We start from the raw sequence: 16,147 nt of genomic DNA, 5'->3' as shown, positions 1-16,147 counted from the left end.
TGGATAAACTTTTTTATTAGCTAACTTATCTTTTTTCTTGATATAGTTAAGTGTAGAACTGATCTCAGTATCATTACGCACATGGATGGTTATAAATTTGTTATTGACATTTGAACTCCTGTAAAGATTTTATTTTGATCTCATTACTGACTTTAAATGCATATATGTTTTCTGATTACTGATCATTAAAAAAAACTCTTAGCTGTCTTAATAGATAACCAAAAAGACCTTACTTCAAATAAAAATTTGATTGTAGGAAGATGTAAAGCTGGACAGATAATAGATAAAAGGGGAGAATGTAAGGATTGTCCAATGGATACCTACCAACCTGTTGACATGCCTACATCATTAACTGAATGTATCCCATGTTCAACTGCAAATGCCAGTCCTCAGAAGGGAACAATGGGTTCAGGTACAGCTAAACAAGATGATTGTAAAGGTAAATATGTCTTTCTGAAAACCTGGCTAAACCATTCATTGAACAATCATGGTGGTTTTTTTTTTATTGAGACTATGAAAAGAAACCAGAAAAAAACTGGTGATAATCTCCACTCTTTTCATTGGAAGCCATATAGGAAAGCCAAAATGTTGTTTAGATGAAAAAAATGAAATAGGAAAGGCATCATGTAATGAAAAAGGTGTGAATGTTTCGTCATATGCCATTCGACGGTTTTAGTGGAGTTGCAGATTAGAACTGGAAACAGACGGCATAATCACTACATATCTTCCAGCTAGGGGTATGATAAAAATATGCTCTTGGTTGATTAGAAAGGTGAGGTCAAGGTCAGTCAGTATGTCTGCCTGTGATTCTTACAAGTATTAATTTGCTAAGTAAAGTAGTGCAGTAGGTGCAGTATGTTAGTAGAAATTCACCGAGTAAAATACTGCAGTAGGTGCAATATGTAAGTAGAAATTCACTAAGTGCTGTACTGCAGTAGGTGCAATATATTAGTAGAAATTTGCTAAGTAAAGTACTGCAGTAGGTGCAGTATGTTGGTAGAAATTCACTAAGTAAAATACTGCAGTAGGTGCAGTATATTAGTAGAAATTCGCTAAGTAAAGTACTGCAGTAGGTGGAATATGTTAGTAGAAATGTGTTAAGTACAGTACTGCAGTAGGTGCAATATGTTAGTAGAAATTCACTAAGTAAAGTACTGCAGTTGGTGCAGTATGTTAGTAGAAATTCGCTAAGTAAAGTACTGCAGTTAAGGTCGTCAATCAAATCAAATAAGCTTTATTTAAAGTCAGCAAGTTATGTAACAAAACAACATAAGCTCTTAAAGACTTTTATAACTGACATTAAGTGAATGATAAAACAGTGAGTGCATGCATACAAGTAAAACAATACATACAATGAGACATAAATAAAATATGACGAAGACAAGTTAAGATATTTACAAGCACTTATAAGGAAATTAAATGCAAAGCAAGCAATAAGCTGTTTAATAAAACTAGTAGTGTAAATTTAAGCAAGATAAGCAAGCAAGACATCAATAAAAATAAACAGAACCACACAGAGAACAATTTGGTTTAGGTGCACTGCTTCAGTCATGATAACACAAATCATGTTTTGCAGGCAACACAGGAGCAGTTTTTTCCCTCCCAGCTCAAAATCATAGATTTAAATTGATTAAAATTTGAGCACTGTCTGAACTCATCAGGAAGGTGCAATACGTTAGTAGAAATTGCACAGTACCGTACTGCAGTAGGTGCAATATGTTTGTAGAAATTCACTAAGTAAAATACTGCAGTTGGTGCAGTATGTTAGTAGAAATTTGCTAAGTAAAGTACTGCAGTAGAAGCATGACATGTGATGACAAATTTTGCAGCTGCTTGAAATAGAGTGCTATTATTATTAAATTAATATTATTTAAGTTTTAGCAGTAGTCAATTATGTACAACAAGTTTTACAACAAAATATACTTTAATCTTTTATCATGTTGGCCTGTTTTTAGTCTGTTTTTTTTTTCTGTAGTTATCTGTAAAGAAGGTGAACAGAATGATGGAGATTCCTGTTCTCCCTGTCCACAAGGAACATGGAGCAATGGTGATAATACAATGAGATTTCAGATGTGTACCAACTGCTCTGATTTATGGACTACAGAAGGTCAAGGGTCAACTCATTCTGATAATTGTACACTTAGTAAGTAAACTTTTTTTTTTATTATTCCCGACTTGCGGACCAACATTTTGTCAACTTTTGTGTCCCTTTGGAGCAGGTATTTTCAGGGAATTTCTCATTCTACTGACCCTGCCATAAATTTTCTTTACCCGGGATATAAATGAAATCATCCTTATGTAACCTACCAACAAAATGAAACACCCTGTAAATTTTAGAAACACTGTTGTGTTTGTTTGCTGAGGATTCCATTTTCATTTGAGTTACCTCTTTTTTCTGCACTCGAATCCGAACATCGATTAGAGAGACTTCGAAATTATACCTGCTCTTACGGGAGGTAACTGCAAAAAACGGGATAAAATATGGCTGTATCCCAAGCTCCGCAAGTAGAGAATACCCATGTAAAAAGTCATGAACTTGTCCAATTGGACCTGTCCTCATTTTTGCATAAAAAGTTTATTTATTTATATAAAAAAAACCTGGATATCACTTGAGTGGGATCTCCATAGGTCAGTCAGTGCTGTCAGTCCCATTTGTTTTTCAGGATTCTTGATCTTCTACAGTTATAGTTGTATATCTTTTTATCAGTCCAACGATGTGTCCCTGTATCCATCTATGTATCATAGTATGTTTTTGCCTGTATTGTACCTTCATTTTTATGGGTTTCCTCCGAACCTTAATGTATTGGTTCTTTTTTTTTTCTTGGGGGGTGGGGGGTGCCTGGGTAGAGTCTCTATTATTTGAAAGATTTTCTCCAAGCTTTGGGAAAAGATTTTTTCAAAGAGACTGATATTCACATATTTATATCAGAAGGGAAACTGTGAATATATTGTACAACTGATTAATTCCATTTAAATTTATCTCTGTATTATGCTCCCTGCTTGAAAAGCAGCAGGTATTTAGTTATTATGGTGTATGTCCATTTGTCCGTCCGCTGCTCTAATCAGCAACTCCTCTGAAACCTCAGAATGGAATATGATGAAACTTATACAATGTTTTTATTACATGCCATTGAGCACCTCCTCCTTTGTTTTTTCCTATCTGAATGGTTTTTGGAGTTTCCTGATGCTAAATATGATCTTTTTCATTTGTTGACCAATGGAGGACCCTCTTCTAATCTGCAACCCCTCTGAAACTGCTGAATGGAATTTTATGTAACTTTCACAGGCTCTTGATCACATGATGCCATTGTGCCATCTTATTTTGCTTTTCCATCTGAATGACCTTGCAGTTTCCTGATACAAAATATGGACTTTGGCATTTGTAAACCAAGGGCGGACCTTCTAATCCACAACTCCTCTGAAACAGCTTATTGAAACTTGATGACACTTTCTTAGATTCTTAATTATATGATTCCATTGTGCACCTTTTTTATTCTCCATCTAAACTAGTTTATGGTGTCCTGTCATTATATGGACTTTATCATTCGAAGGCCAAGGGGGACCCTATTCTAATCCACAACTCCTCTCAAACTGCTCAGTGGAATTTGATGAAACTTTCACAGATTCTCTATGACATGAAGTCTTTGTGCACCTCCTATTTTGTTTTGTGTTTTTTTTTTCATCTGAATGTTTAAATCGCTTATAGGGTATCCTATATTGTTTCTTGGGAGGGAAATGGGGTATCAACAAATGAGCTTTTCTAGTTTTATTTTACTGTCTTATCATTTTACAAGGAATGTTTCCAGTTAGAGCCAAATGATGGTAGGGGTGTAATTACTGCAGAAATTTCAAACAAATTTGTGGTCTTCTATACTAATCTATCTTTGGATAGAATGCATTTCTTTTCAGAATTCTTATAAAATGGATTTTCTTTTGTGGGATAGGAATCAATTTTTTGAAGAGCACATCTATGGTTGCATTGAGTAGTGTGAGCATGATCACTAAGGTTATCTAGTTTTCTATATTTAACCATTCATTTCCAGAAAGGAACTGGCTGTTGAATGCTGCATGGCTTAACTACCAAAATTGAACACTTTTTAATGAAGAAAAATACACTACATATCTATGTCCAGATAATCTTCCTGTTAATTTGAAACATGACTTATATTCACTGTTCAAGTTTAAAATATGTGCATGAGTTTATGTGGAGAACTGGATTTGGTATATGACTCCAATGAATTTTATTAATATAAAGTCAAACCTGCTCTAACATTCATGTCAAACCAGCAGTCATCTTTGTTGAATGGCCTCTTTCGATCCCACCTGATTGTGTTCCCTATATATTTTAACTCATCCATAATGGTCATCCATTTATGTCGAAAAAAGACATTTTGTTTGGTTAAAATGGCAAGTTTTTGCGTCTACATTCAAAAGTTGATTTTAATCTACAATTTGTACACTGTAAACCCCTGAGAATTATGATAATATTACAGGTGTTTAAATAAGGTTGCCAAAGGGTCAATGATTTATCAATTGTTTGGCCTGGTTGATCTTGCTAATAAAGAGTAATCAAGGGAACCAAGGTATTTGGTAATCAAAAGAATATAATCCAGGGACAAAGACCAGACATGGAAACAGGGTATGACATTAAAGGCTGTCCTATTGCCTGGGACAAGCGACAATTTAAGTTAAATTATACTTGCCCTGAAGACAAATTTTATTCAATTTTTGAACATTTGTCGTAGGACAACCTAGATTTCAATTTGGATAAGTAGAATTTTCACCAGTTTGCCTGATAGGACAAAGTTAATAATAATAGGATAATTAATTGGATAGAGTGAATAACCAAAATATTATCATGAGTGTGGATGTACGCCTAGATTTAACGAGTGTGCAAATTGTTGAAATATACTCATTTATAGGTAATAAATAATAAAATAAGATTTAAATCAGTTAGAGACAAGACTCATGTCATACAACATGATCCCATAACAACTTCCTTTCTTTTGCTTAACAAAATACATACAAAATAGACACATGCATGTGTATCTATTCAACTTTTCACTATGGGCTCTTAAGATTGTAGCATTAAATCAGAACTCTTTTGAAAGCTCATCTCTCATTAGAGGTCACTTTTATCATTCCCTTAGTAGAGGTTGCACAGTATTGTATTTTGTTGGAAAGCATGCAAAAATTCACTCATAATGTGTTGTTCTGTTCTTAGGCAAGGTCCATTCATATGGTTGTTCTAACAAATTACATTAAAGATAACATACAGTTTTCATAAGTGATTTAAAATCTACATTCAATTAAATTGATGCCTTTGTTATATTCTACCTTTAAGGAGACTGTGATCCTGGATATTATATTGATGGAAATGACTGTACAGCTTGTGGTTTTGCCCAGTATCAGCCAAATAGACATGCTTTGTCCTGTTTGTCTTGTACAGAGAATCAAAACACCAGCACAACTGGCTCTACACAGCAGTCTGCTTGCCAGAGTAAGTTTTTATTGAAGACATAAGGTATTCACTTGGTTTATATGACATATCAGTCAACTGTTATTTGAAACTTAATTACCTAATTTGTCCAATTGTCTGTGCATAAAACTTTGCAAATCTGCTTCTGTTAAATGGATTTTAACATCTTCCTTGTCTTTGTCCATAACCTTTTTTGTTCAAAATCAAGGTCACTTCCTCAACTTGTAATTTATACTTGATGATCCAAGGTAGTATTTGGGTCAGTGATATAAACAGCTGGTAGAATACAATACTCTCAAAAACTCATGATGTCAGTGGAAGTCAAACTGGATTGAGTAGAGTTTCGTGAGAAATTTATTATTTTCTATTTCTAGTTTTCTGTGGAAGAGGGGAGTCCGGAACAGAGAAATGTGAACCATGCAAATTTAACTACATCAAGCCATCAGCAGGGATAGCTGAATGTGAGGCCTGTACAGGGAATGAAACCTCAAATGATGCAAGGACTGCCTGTTCAGAATGTAATTGTTTAATTCTGATTTAAGACGACCTACTTTTTTGTAAAAAAAAAAGTAAATATATCTTTAGTAAGCAAAATAATTGGGGTGTAATGTCCATGAAGCAGTGGTCCCAGTTGTAAAATTTTGACAGTAAAAATCAAACACATGGGCACTTGTAGACTTCAGCATAATGGAGGATTTGCTCTTAATATTGACCTTTTATCAGCTCCTCACCCAAAGTTAACAAAAACTTCAAAATTATATTATTTTGACTTTATTTTGACTACATTTAATCAGAATATGCACAAATATTGCACTTGCAATGCATAGTTCTAGGTTCAGTGTGTTTTTGGTACTACATAGCGGGGTGGTCATTTGACCAGGAAGTGGTTAGTGAGACCTTAACTGAAGATGGAGGTTTCTCTTAACTGTAATTGTGATATACATAGTCCTCTCAACCTCTGATTAGGAAATAATTCAGAATTGTAATATTGCATTAAGTGACAAAGAATACATCATGAAAATTAAATATATTATCAAAAGAAAAAAATTCTTAAAAACATACAAAGCAAATGAAGCATAAACTACAAACAAATTTGGCATACCTACAGATACACTTTGAAAATTCCTCTTCATAATTATATGTAGTAGGATTGATTATGTTTTTATTGAACAACTTGTCCAAAAAATCTAGCAGATGATTCAGTCAAAGCTGTCTCTTATGATCAAAAAGCTGGGAAAGAAATATTCTTAGTCATGTTCTTCCACTATCTGATATCTAGTGCTTAATTACTGTGTATAATGTAGAGCCTTTATTGTGAAACTATTAACTTGATAACATAAAATCTCAGCTTAAATTCAGATAAAATTCAACAAAAGTGCATAGTTTCCTTTTGCCTTAGTGTGCTGTCCATCCAGTACACTTTTCTGTAACAGATTTCTCAGTTTCTACTGGAAGGAATGCCTACATAATTTGTATATTGCTTTTTTATGATGAATTGTACCATGTCTACCCCATTCAACATTCAAAAAGTGGATGGTATATGGGAATCACCTTGTCCTTCCATCATTGCATCAGTTATTCTGTCTGTCTCTCCGAATTTCATTGCAATTATTTCGGCTCACAATGAATGAATAGATTTCAAATTTGGTGTGCTTTCATATCCATGGGGCATACATTGTAACCCATTTTCAATGCTGTCCATTACTAATTTCCTGTTTAATTAGACTTCTCCATTTTCTAATGTATGAAATGATTTTCATCAAAAAAATCTTGGCTCCCACTGGATGGATTGTTTCAAGTTTGATGTTTGGCCTAATATAGATGTAGATGGGCATACATTGCAAGTGATGTTTGGTGCAGTGCAATACCAACTTCCTGTTTGAGTGGGGATATACCTAGCACAACAACCCATGCATCTTCATGTGTTATCCCTGTAGTATAGATACCTTTTGACTCCGTGTGATATGGATTGCATATTTGTTTTCCCTCTAGCATAGATACCTTTTGACTCAGTGTGATATGGATTGTGTATTTTTATTTTTTCTATAGTATTCTGTGATGTTGGGCTATACAACATGAGTGGGAAGTGTGTACCATGTGATATTGGGTTATACAAGGACCTGAGAGGAAATGATAAGACCTGTGTAGAGTGTGAAGAAGGCTATACAACAGCTGGTGTAGGCTCTGGCAGTAAAGCTGATTGTAATGTTTGTAAGTAATCATATGGAATAACTTTGGAATCCAGTTATTACTAAATTAGTAAGTTTAAATGTTTAGGCCCCAACTAAAAGCATTCTTTTTTTATGTCCAACAACTTAAAGTTTGGGGTATGTTGTTCTTTGTTAAAACACAAGATTTCATTTTGATAATTTTTCATTTTTGGGTTTTTCAATGATCTTAGTACTCATAAGAAATAATTCTTGAATCCATTTATTACAAAATTAGTAAGTTTAATATTTTGGTCTAAACTAAAAGCATTTTTTTATGTCTGCAACTTAAAGTTTGGGGCATTTTGTTTTTTGTTAAACCACAGGATTTCATGTTAATAATTTTTCATTTTGGGGCTTTTCAGTGAACTGTGTTCCTGGTAAATTTAAAAATGAAACAAGTAATATGTGTGAACCTTGTCCTGTGAAGACATATAAGTCTGCTGTGGGTAATAGTGAATGTTTACCATGTGCTGATGACAAAACTACCAATGGTAGTGGATCAACAAGCCCAGATGATTGTTCATTAGGTAAGTGTACTCTAGCAATGAGTAGAACTTAGATATAATGTATTGTGCGTTGGGTAAGTGTACATTAGTAATGAGTAGAACTTAGATATGATCCCAATGTACAATCATAAACTCAAAATTGTTGATTAGTTAGGACCCTAAAGTTTAAATGTGTAATTATACCCCCTCTAGATAAGTGATATATTGGAGTCATCTTGTATGCCTGTCCAACTAAATTTTTGTTACAACTACTCCTGCTGCCAATGAATAGATTGATTTCAAATTTGATGTGTGGCTTCAAGTAGATGGGGTATATGTTGTAAGCAATTTGGTTGCTCTCCAAAATATCTTTCTTTTGTAAGAGTGGGGTATGCAAAGCATGGCAACACATGCAACCACATGTTTTGTTTTTTTTTTTGGTGGTGGTTTAGGAGGAATTATTACAGTAGTCCCTTTCTTATGAAGCCACCCATACTGCACTCCAAATCTTGCCACAAAAGAGAAATGGCCTTTCATGAGAGGTTTGGCCAATGGAGGATTTTTCACGTTTCTCCAGCATGACAATTGTATATGCTTGTTGCCTCTCTCTCACATGAACTTGTTATGTACTAGTACACAATTTATATACATGTAGTTTTATTTCATTTTTCATATGTATATCAAGGGTCTGGAAACAGTCAAAAATGCCGGTCATTGACTAACAAATTTTGCAAATGACCGATGACCTTTTTCCAATATCAGACATAAAAAAAATTGTCAACCCTTATAAATTACAGTCTGTGTGGTTTTATTATTGTATAAATATTAATTGTTTATTGGAAATTAATTGACAGGTGTGTGTCAATTTTAGCCAATGTGGAGCCACCTGTAACTGATTAGTTGACTGCATAATTGAATTAACGGTACACATGCAGCCCATTGCGTATACTAATTAATTGAAGTGACTCGGATAATTTTCATACATTTATTACTTGATTTATTAAGAAAAAGATTGACAAGTCCATCATTTTCCTGCCGATCTTTCAGACTCAAAGGTAAAGAAAGCACATGGTACTGAAACTACAAATCAGTCGTTGATTGTAATTATTAATTTATCAATTTTTTTTTTTAATACAGAAGTCAACAGACCATTTGAATCAATATACAAAATGTATTCACGATTTTCTTTTATAATAATCAACTTTTTTTTGCTGATGTGATGGAAAAGTCTGAGAGATACGATGTTTTGTTTACATGTTTGAAAATCCATGTGTGGTTGAAACCAGACTCGTTTACTCATTCTGATATTTTGTAAAAGACAGAGTATGTGATGAAATAACACAAAATCCAACATTTATCTTAAAATATCTACATAAAAAGGTTTTTTTAAAGTTTATTTTTGATCTGAGCATGTAAAAGACCGACACAAACATTTGCTGAAGTTTGATAAAATAACTGGCATGGGCTGTCAAAATTTCCAGACCATAAAGTTGAAAGTTTTTTGGCAAGGCATCAGTTTGAATTTTCAAACCGATTGTTTTCAAACCAGAGGTTGGGCCTGATTTGATTACAATACATTGTTTATATTGATTACGTTCATAATTTGGGGTAATTTGGAAAATGAAAGCTGCCAATCAAACTGGCAATTGATTGATCTTTCTGTCATCAATTTTACTAATGAAAATCACAATGTTATATTAAATCATTCCTTTATCCTAATCTGAATAACAATTTTACAATCATTAAACCAATTGTAGAAGTCACGCTTACGAATTTCTTTACTGGGAAAATATCACTGAGCATTCCAGAGAGTACATATATACTGTAACCCGTACCCGTACCAACTTTTCCCTCTACCCAAATACTCTTTTGCCAATTTTTTCATTATTATGTGATATTTCCAGCTGATAATTTATTAACATTTACAAAATGATATGATGGCTAGGCTAGAATCAATGATTTTTTTTATTTTCTAGTTGTTTTTTTTTTAGATTTAATTGTCAGTTTTCAAAAGTAGTGAATTGTGTAACGTAAAATTCCTCTACCCAAAATTAAAGTCTGATATTTTTGTTATTTGTACAATTTTATTATATATTTCACATTAGAACACCATAATTTATTCTACATATAAGACTTTCTTTTTCATTCTTGATAATTGAAATGCACTGCATTAAAGTTAATTGAAAAAATACATTGGAAAATGCTCAACTTAATCTCTCTTATATATACTAACAATAAACTTGCATGAGAGGCTAGATCTTCATTTTTCATTCAAAATTGTGGGTGCTGGTTGCATTAGAGAGGTGGTCATTTATAAGGGGTCAATTTTCACTACAGTATGTTAACGCTATTGAATGTGGTCATTTTAGACTGGTGGACGTTGCTGAGGGGGCCTTTTTGGAGAGGGACTACTGTATGAGCTTTCACATTTATACTGAACTTAAAAATTGTTTTGTGTAATTGCTATTATGATTAGGAAATTTTAGAGTTAATTACTATTTCAATTTTTGTGGGGTAATGCTGAAAAAAAAAATAACACTTCACCTTTGGTCGACACTTCACTATGTATATTTTTCTATAACTGCTTGTTATCTATTTTTTGTTTTTTTGCCATAGGAATATATTTTAATGATCTTTAAATTTGAAGCAAAATTTTTAAAATTATAATATGCAAGTTTCATTCCTACTTTCAGTTGCATACTTTGATAATCATTTGGTTTATTTCAGTATACTGTAGCCCAGGGCAAAAGCGAAATGATGACAATAAATGTGAGGATTGTCCTGTTGGATATTACCAGCCAGAATATGGAAAATCTAACTGTTCATCATGTAAAACTGGATACACAACATCAGATGTCAAGACTGAGAACAAATCACAATGTCATGGTAGAAAAAGTTTTTATAATTTACTTATTTCAGACTGCAAGCCTGAAACAGTTTGTTTCTAATAGTTCTATTCAGCTTTTTGTATATACACTTGTGTCAGCCATCACAGAAAATGATATAGTTTCTTGTTGCCTTCATACTAAATTCTCCCTTAACCTAAAAAAGAATAACTTCAAAACTTAATAATTTAATTTAAAAGTAAAGATTTATTTCAATAATGTTAATTATTCACAGTCCAATATTAGTTTTGTAGACCCACATTTCCTGACCTGAGCTTGGGTCCTTGCTTTGTAAAATGATTTAATTACAATATATTTATATTGGTTCAAATCAATTGTCTTTGGAAAACGAAAACTGTCAATCAAACCGGCAAAAGCATAGGGATCAAAGATTATTGATCTGTGCCAATATCCATTTATAAATGAATATGACAATGTTATATAAAATTGTCCCTCAGGGCTTTATCCTCACCTGTATACACAATTTTTAAACCTTTCATGTATTAAAACAAACTGTAGAAGACATGTTTACCCAAAAAAATTATTGGATCACTCATTCATGAGTTATTGGTCCTTTAACATGCCCACTTAGGGTACCTTGTAATATAACACATTCGCACACAGCGCCAACTAAACAAATTCAGAGAATGACCTAAATGGCTAATTGCAGCCAGATTAAATGGTTAAATGTTTTGTTTGGAATGTAAATTATCAGGTTATATTTCTCATTAATTACCAGTTGTATTATGACCCATTCATTGGGGTAATTTTACACCTTAGTACCTACAGTTGACATGTTTACAATCTTTTGGTTTCAATCAGAGCATTTGGCTCGGAATTGAATAAAACTAATGAAACTCGCGTTAAAATAAAATTTGATTAAAAATGTAAACAAACTTAACGATATCATTTAAAGTTACTTTACTGGAATAAAACGCTTAATGTTGATCTCTGCTGTCAACTTAGGATGCATGTTCTGGCTACCCTCAGTTTTAATAATCTGGCAAATTTGTTTTTGTTGATTTTGATAAAAAATCAATAATTCGACTTATACTCAAAATTGACTTATAGGTATAAAATATATGGTAATATTCAAAAGAATTCTTTTACTTTATGACAATAGCAGTATATGAAAATTTTCATCTTAAAGATAACTTTACAATATCAATCACAGTCATGAATCATATTTGTCTTCTGGTCTGAATTTAGTAAAAAAAATAATATTAATAAGGATACGGATATGTCATTCTCATATATTATGCATTGTAAGTACTTGTATTCCTCTTGAGTTAGATTTTAAGATGTAATGACATTGTTTTATTTGTTAAAATAGTATTGTAGACTTTAATCATTGTTTTACATGCTCTTTCTGAATGTTGAATTCATATTTACATTATTCTACTCCTAGCTGACTTGTATGATGTTGTAAAGCTCTCTGCTCTTGTACAATATATGCATTAGAATATGCTACAATTTACACAAATATTTTTTTAAAGTTAAAATTTAAAAAATCTGTTTGACTCAGTTTTCTGTATGAACTTAATCATATTGTAGAAATATGTTTGATGGGCTTTAGCTTCGATTCTGCAACAAAGGTGTGTATTGGCTGTCCATTGGGATCTTATAAACCTGAGAAAGGTAATGATGCCACGTGTACTAAATGTCCTGATGGTAATACCACTGCTTATGTCAACTCAACATCAATAACAGATTGTAGCATCCGTAAGTATTTATGTTCAGGGAAGGGGGGGATCACTTCATTAGGTAGAATTAAAGGGTCAAATTATCTTTTAAGCTTACCTTGCCAAAGGTCATGTGAGCTATTGCCATGCAGCCATAGTTATTGTCCCCATGGTTGTCCTTACAGTAACTTTTCTACAACCATGACACTCTTTAGTTACCATTCTGCTGAACAATACAAAGGATTGACATAGCTATGGTGACATTTAAACTTACCAGTTGCTATTGAAAGAGTCAGGATGCATGTTCAGGCTACCCTCAGTTTGTATTAATAATGTTAAAAAACACGGCTGCTGATACTAAAAAATAGAACATTGGGGTCAAACATAAGTTTTTCGAATATATTTCCGAATCCTTTAAATTTAGCAAAATTTTGACAGGTAAAAGTGTTCAAAACAAAGAAATCTTTCTTTGGTCTAAATGTTGCGTATAATTGTGAAGCAATGTTAGAGTTGTTACCCTTTTTATACACCCATCTAAGACAACATGTATAATGGTATACCGTTGTCCATTAACTCAAAAACACTTTCACCTACTTTAATGAAACTTTGGTGAATTGTCTATATCTATTGACGTAAGTTCCCTTTTGATTTTTATAAATTTCAGATTTATCTTTTCCATGTTAAGAACTTATGTACTTAAAAAACGGGTTTCAAGTTTTCGCACAATAACTCATAAAACACTTTTATGACACTTTGGTGAATTGTTCATATCTATTGAAGTAAGCTCCCCTCCGATTTGTATAAATGTCAAATTTTACATTTCTGTGTTATGTTTCTGTGTTAAAAAAAGGCAGAAATGCATAAAATTGTTTGTGATTTTGTATTATTTAGAATAACTTAGTCCATTATATTGCATCTATAATTTTTATTTAATGTATATAATGATGAAAAGATACACATTTCAGGGAATTTACTGGAATCATTTCATATTAATGTTGTCTTCTGCTGGTATTGTTCCTTGCTTCCCAATGGATGTTTTACATTGAAATTTTTTTTGTCGATCTCCCTTGCCAAGAAAGGGGTATCCGCTATACATACAGTTGTTAATAGGGCATGGTTTGCCTGGTGAGCAATTCAGGCTCTTTAAGAGCCTCTTGTTTATTTTTTATTTCTGACTATTTCTAGCCTAATTTTAGCTATTTGAATTAAAGATATGACCTTAATCCATAGCCACATCAGATTTAGAGGAGAAACATGGTTTTAGTCACCAAGAAATAAAAAAAATTGTGTGTTATACCTTCTCAATACTAGAAACTGACATGGAAAAAATTCTGCTTTTGAAATTCCCACCCCAATTTTTCGGGGCGGGAGGGGATGTGAATCTGCTCATTATTTTTTTGGTCTTATTGGACTATCAGTAGATATATTACTTGATGAATGTGTTTTCATTAAGCATAGTGATGCTTAGAGTTAATCCATAAATATATGTTTATCTGCATGTATTTGGAATCTATCATGACTTTTAATTGATTATGAAAACTGCAATGGGTGACAAAAACATAAAAAAATTAATTTAAAAATGAAATTTTCTTTCTTGAACTGCAAATAATTAGTTACATTTAGTACATGATGATGTAAATGAAATTTTGCCTTCTATATAGCTGATTGCCTAGCTGGGAGTAAAAGAGATGGAGGTGGTTGTGCACTGTGTGAAAAAGGAAAATATCAACCTGAAAATTCTTCCACAACTTGTAAAGAATGTGGTACAAATAAAACAACAGAGAATACTGGGTCTAAGAAAAGCATAGAATGTATTGGTAGGTATACAGATTTTCATAGGAAATCAAGGACTTCATTTTGTATTTACTTTTTGGGGTATTCTCTCTTCTTTAAAAGTCTCTTATGATCTGACGGTATGAAAGTGAATACTTTTTTTTTTTTTTTGCTGAATAGAAACAGAAAGGGTGGAGTTTTTACAAGTGCAGTATAATACAGAGAAATATATCTAAAGTGTAATTATTTCTATATGCATAAAATCTGCTCAGAAATAATTTTGGTCATTTGCAGAAAAGCATATAACCAAACTGTAACATATATAAGGTTACTATGGTTATGACTGAATTTGGTGTACTTATTTGTAAATCAGATTCAAACAAACTAAAGAGACATTCCATCATACTTGTAGTAAATCAGTTGACACTGTTTCATTATGGTTATCCCAAAAAATCAATTGTATATATATTTCTTTTTTTGAAGATTGAACAAAATCTATTGCATTATTGGGGTACACCTAAGATAAGGGACACAACTCTTTCAAATCATTGGAACATTTGTATTCAGCATTTTGCATCAATCTCATGTAAGCATTAAAGTAACTTGGACTGATTTCATTCTGTTTCAAAAGAAAGCTTGAAAGGCTTTGATGAAATTGAGTATGATATAAACATATCACTGATTTCAAGAGTTATGTCCCTTATCCTAGGTCTACCTCCTTAAGCCAGTACTCCACAGTTTAGGGATTAAAAATGTCATTAATAGAAACTGGTGGTTGCTATAGTGATTAAAAATGAAGAATCTATTGTTGATAAAACATTTTCTGAAAAAGGGGATTTTTAAAAGTATTTTGCAATGCTTCATATATTTTCAATGTTGAAGGGGCTTTTTTCAATAACAATTTGACTTCATTGTGAAAGTGAAAGTAAGTCAATTTTTTACCATGCTGAATTTTGATAAGCGGATTACAAAGTGAAATAGCTGAAAATCTAACCAGCAATGCCCATATGAGGGAGGGGTTTTCCAAGAAAAAAGTTTTGACAGTTTCAGACATGAAATAAAAATTTAAGATATTTTGCGGGAAATTTGATATTTTTAAACCTGATTTTATCAACTTTTTCGCAAATTTTCACATATTTTTGCATGGTTTCTATGGTAACCCTTTTTGTTGTGGGTAAATTTTTTTCAGAAAATTTTTACTGCATTTTGAAGGCCTTGGCTTCAACTATTTCTAGATATAATAGATTTACAGATGCTTGACAATTTTTTAAAGTGATAATTGTGACAAAGCTTCAGATTACAATACTGTGGAGTACTGGCGAATCCTCAGTTTTGATGAGGAAAACAAAACATGAAGTTGGTTGTTGTGAAATTTAGTACTTGTATACTTTTAGATGTATGTGGAGATGGAAAAGAATACAACCTTGCTACAAAGCAATGTGAATTCTGTAGTACTGGCTTTCATACTGTCAGGCCTACAACAGAGAAATGTGTCCAATGCCCAGTTGGTTTCACAACATTGTTTGAAGGATCCAATAATTGTGTCAAAGGTAGGATACTATAAAATATGCTTTAATCTTGTTTTAGTTTAAGAAACTAGAAATATTACTTGACTGGTAACAAACTTACCATG

At 32.5% G+C, this 16,147-nt stretch overlaps 1 protein-coding gene across 4 annotated transcripts in view; it reads left to right on the top strand.

Moving 5' to 3' along the window:
• Positions 1–16,147, top strand: part of LOC148619412 (uncharacterized) — a 165,968-nt gene that overhangs the window by 119,989 nt on the left and 29,832 nt on the right. For all 4 annotated transcript variants that reach the window (XM_088579273.1, XM_088579274.1, XM_088579272.1 and 1 more), the window contains exons 56-65: positions 257–439; positions 1,976–2,143; positions 5,345–5,500; positions 5,854–5,997; positions 7,529–7,690; positions 8,052–8,216; positions 10,902–11,060; positions 12,614–12,781; positions 14,403–14,558; positions 15,909–16,064. In XM_088579273.1, coding sequence (XP_088435399.1) covers positions 257–439; positions 1,976–2,143; positions 5,345–5,500; positions 5,854–5,997; positions 7,529–7,690; positions 8,052–8,216; positions 10,902–11,060; positions 12,614–12,781; positions 14,403–14,558; positions 15,909–16,064 — 1,617 coding nt within the window. The remainder of the gene's footprint in view (positions 1–256; positions 440–1,975; positions 2,144–5,344; positions 5,501–5,853; positions 5,998–7,528; positions 7,691–8,051; positions 8,217–10,901; positions 11,061–12,613; positions 12,782–14,402; positions 14,559–15,908; positions 16,065–16,147) is intronic.

Source organism: Perna viridis, chromosome 4 (assembly GCF_037379345.1).
Source record: "Perna viridis isolate PV_CMFRI_1.1 ecotype Kerala chromosome 4, ASM3737934v1, whole genome shotgun sequence".
NCBI lineage: Eukaryota > Metazoa > Mollusca > Bivalvia > Mytilida > Mytilidae > Perna > Perna viridis.
Note: the sequence above shows the minus strand (reverse complement) of the source record. Positions and strands in the feature narration are given on the sequence as shown.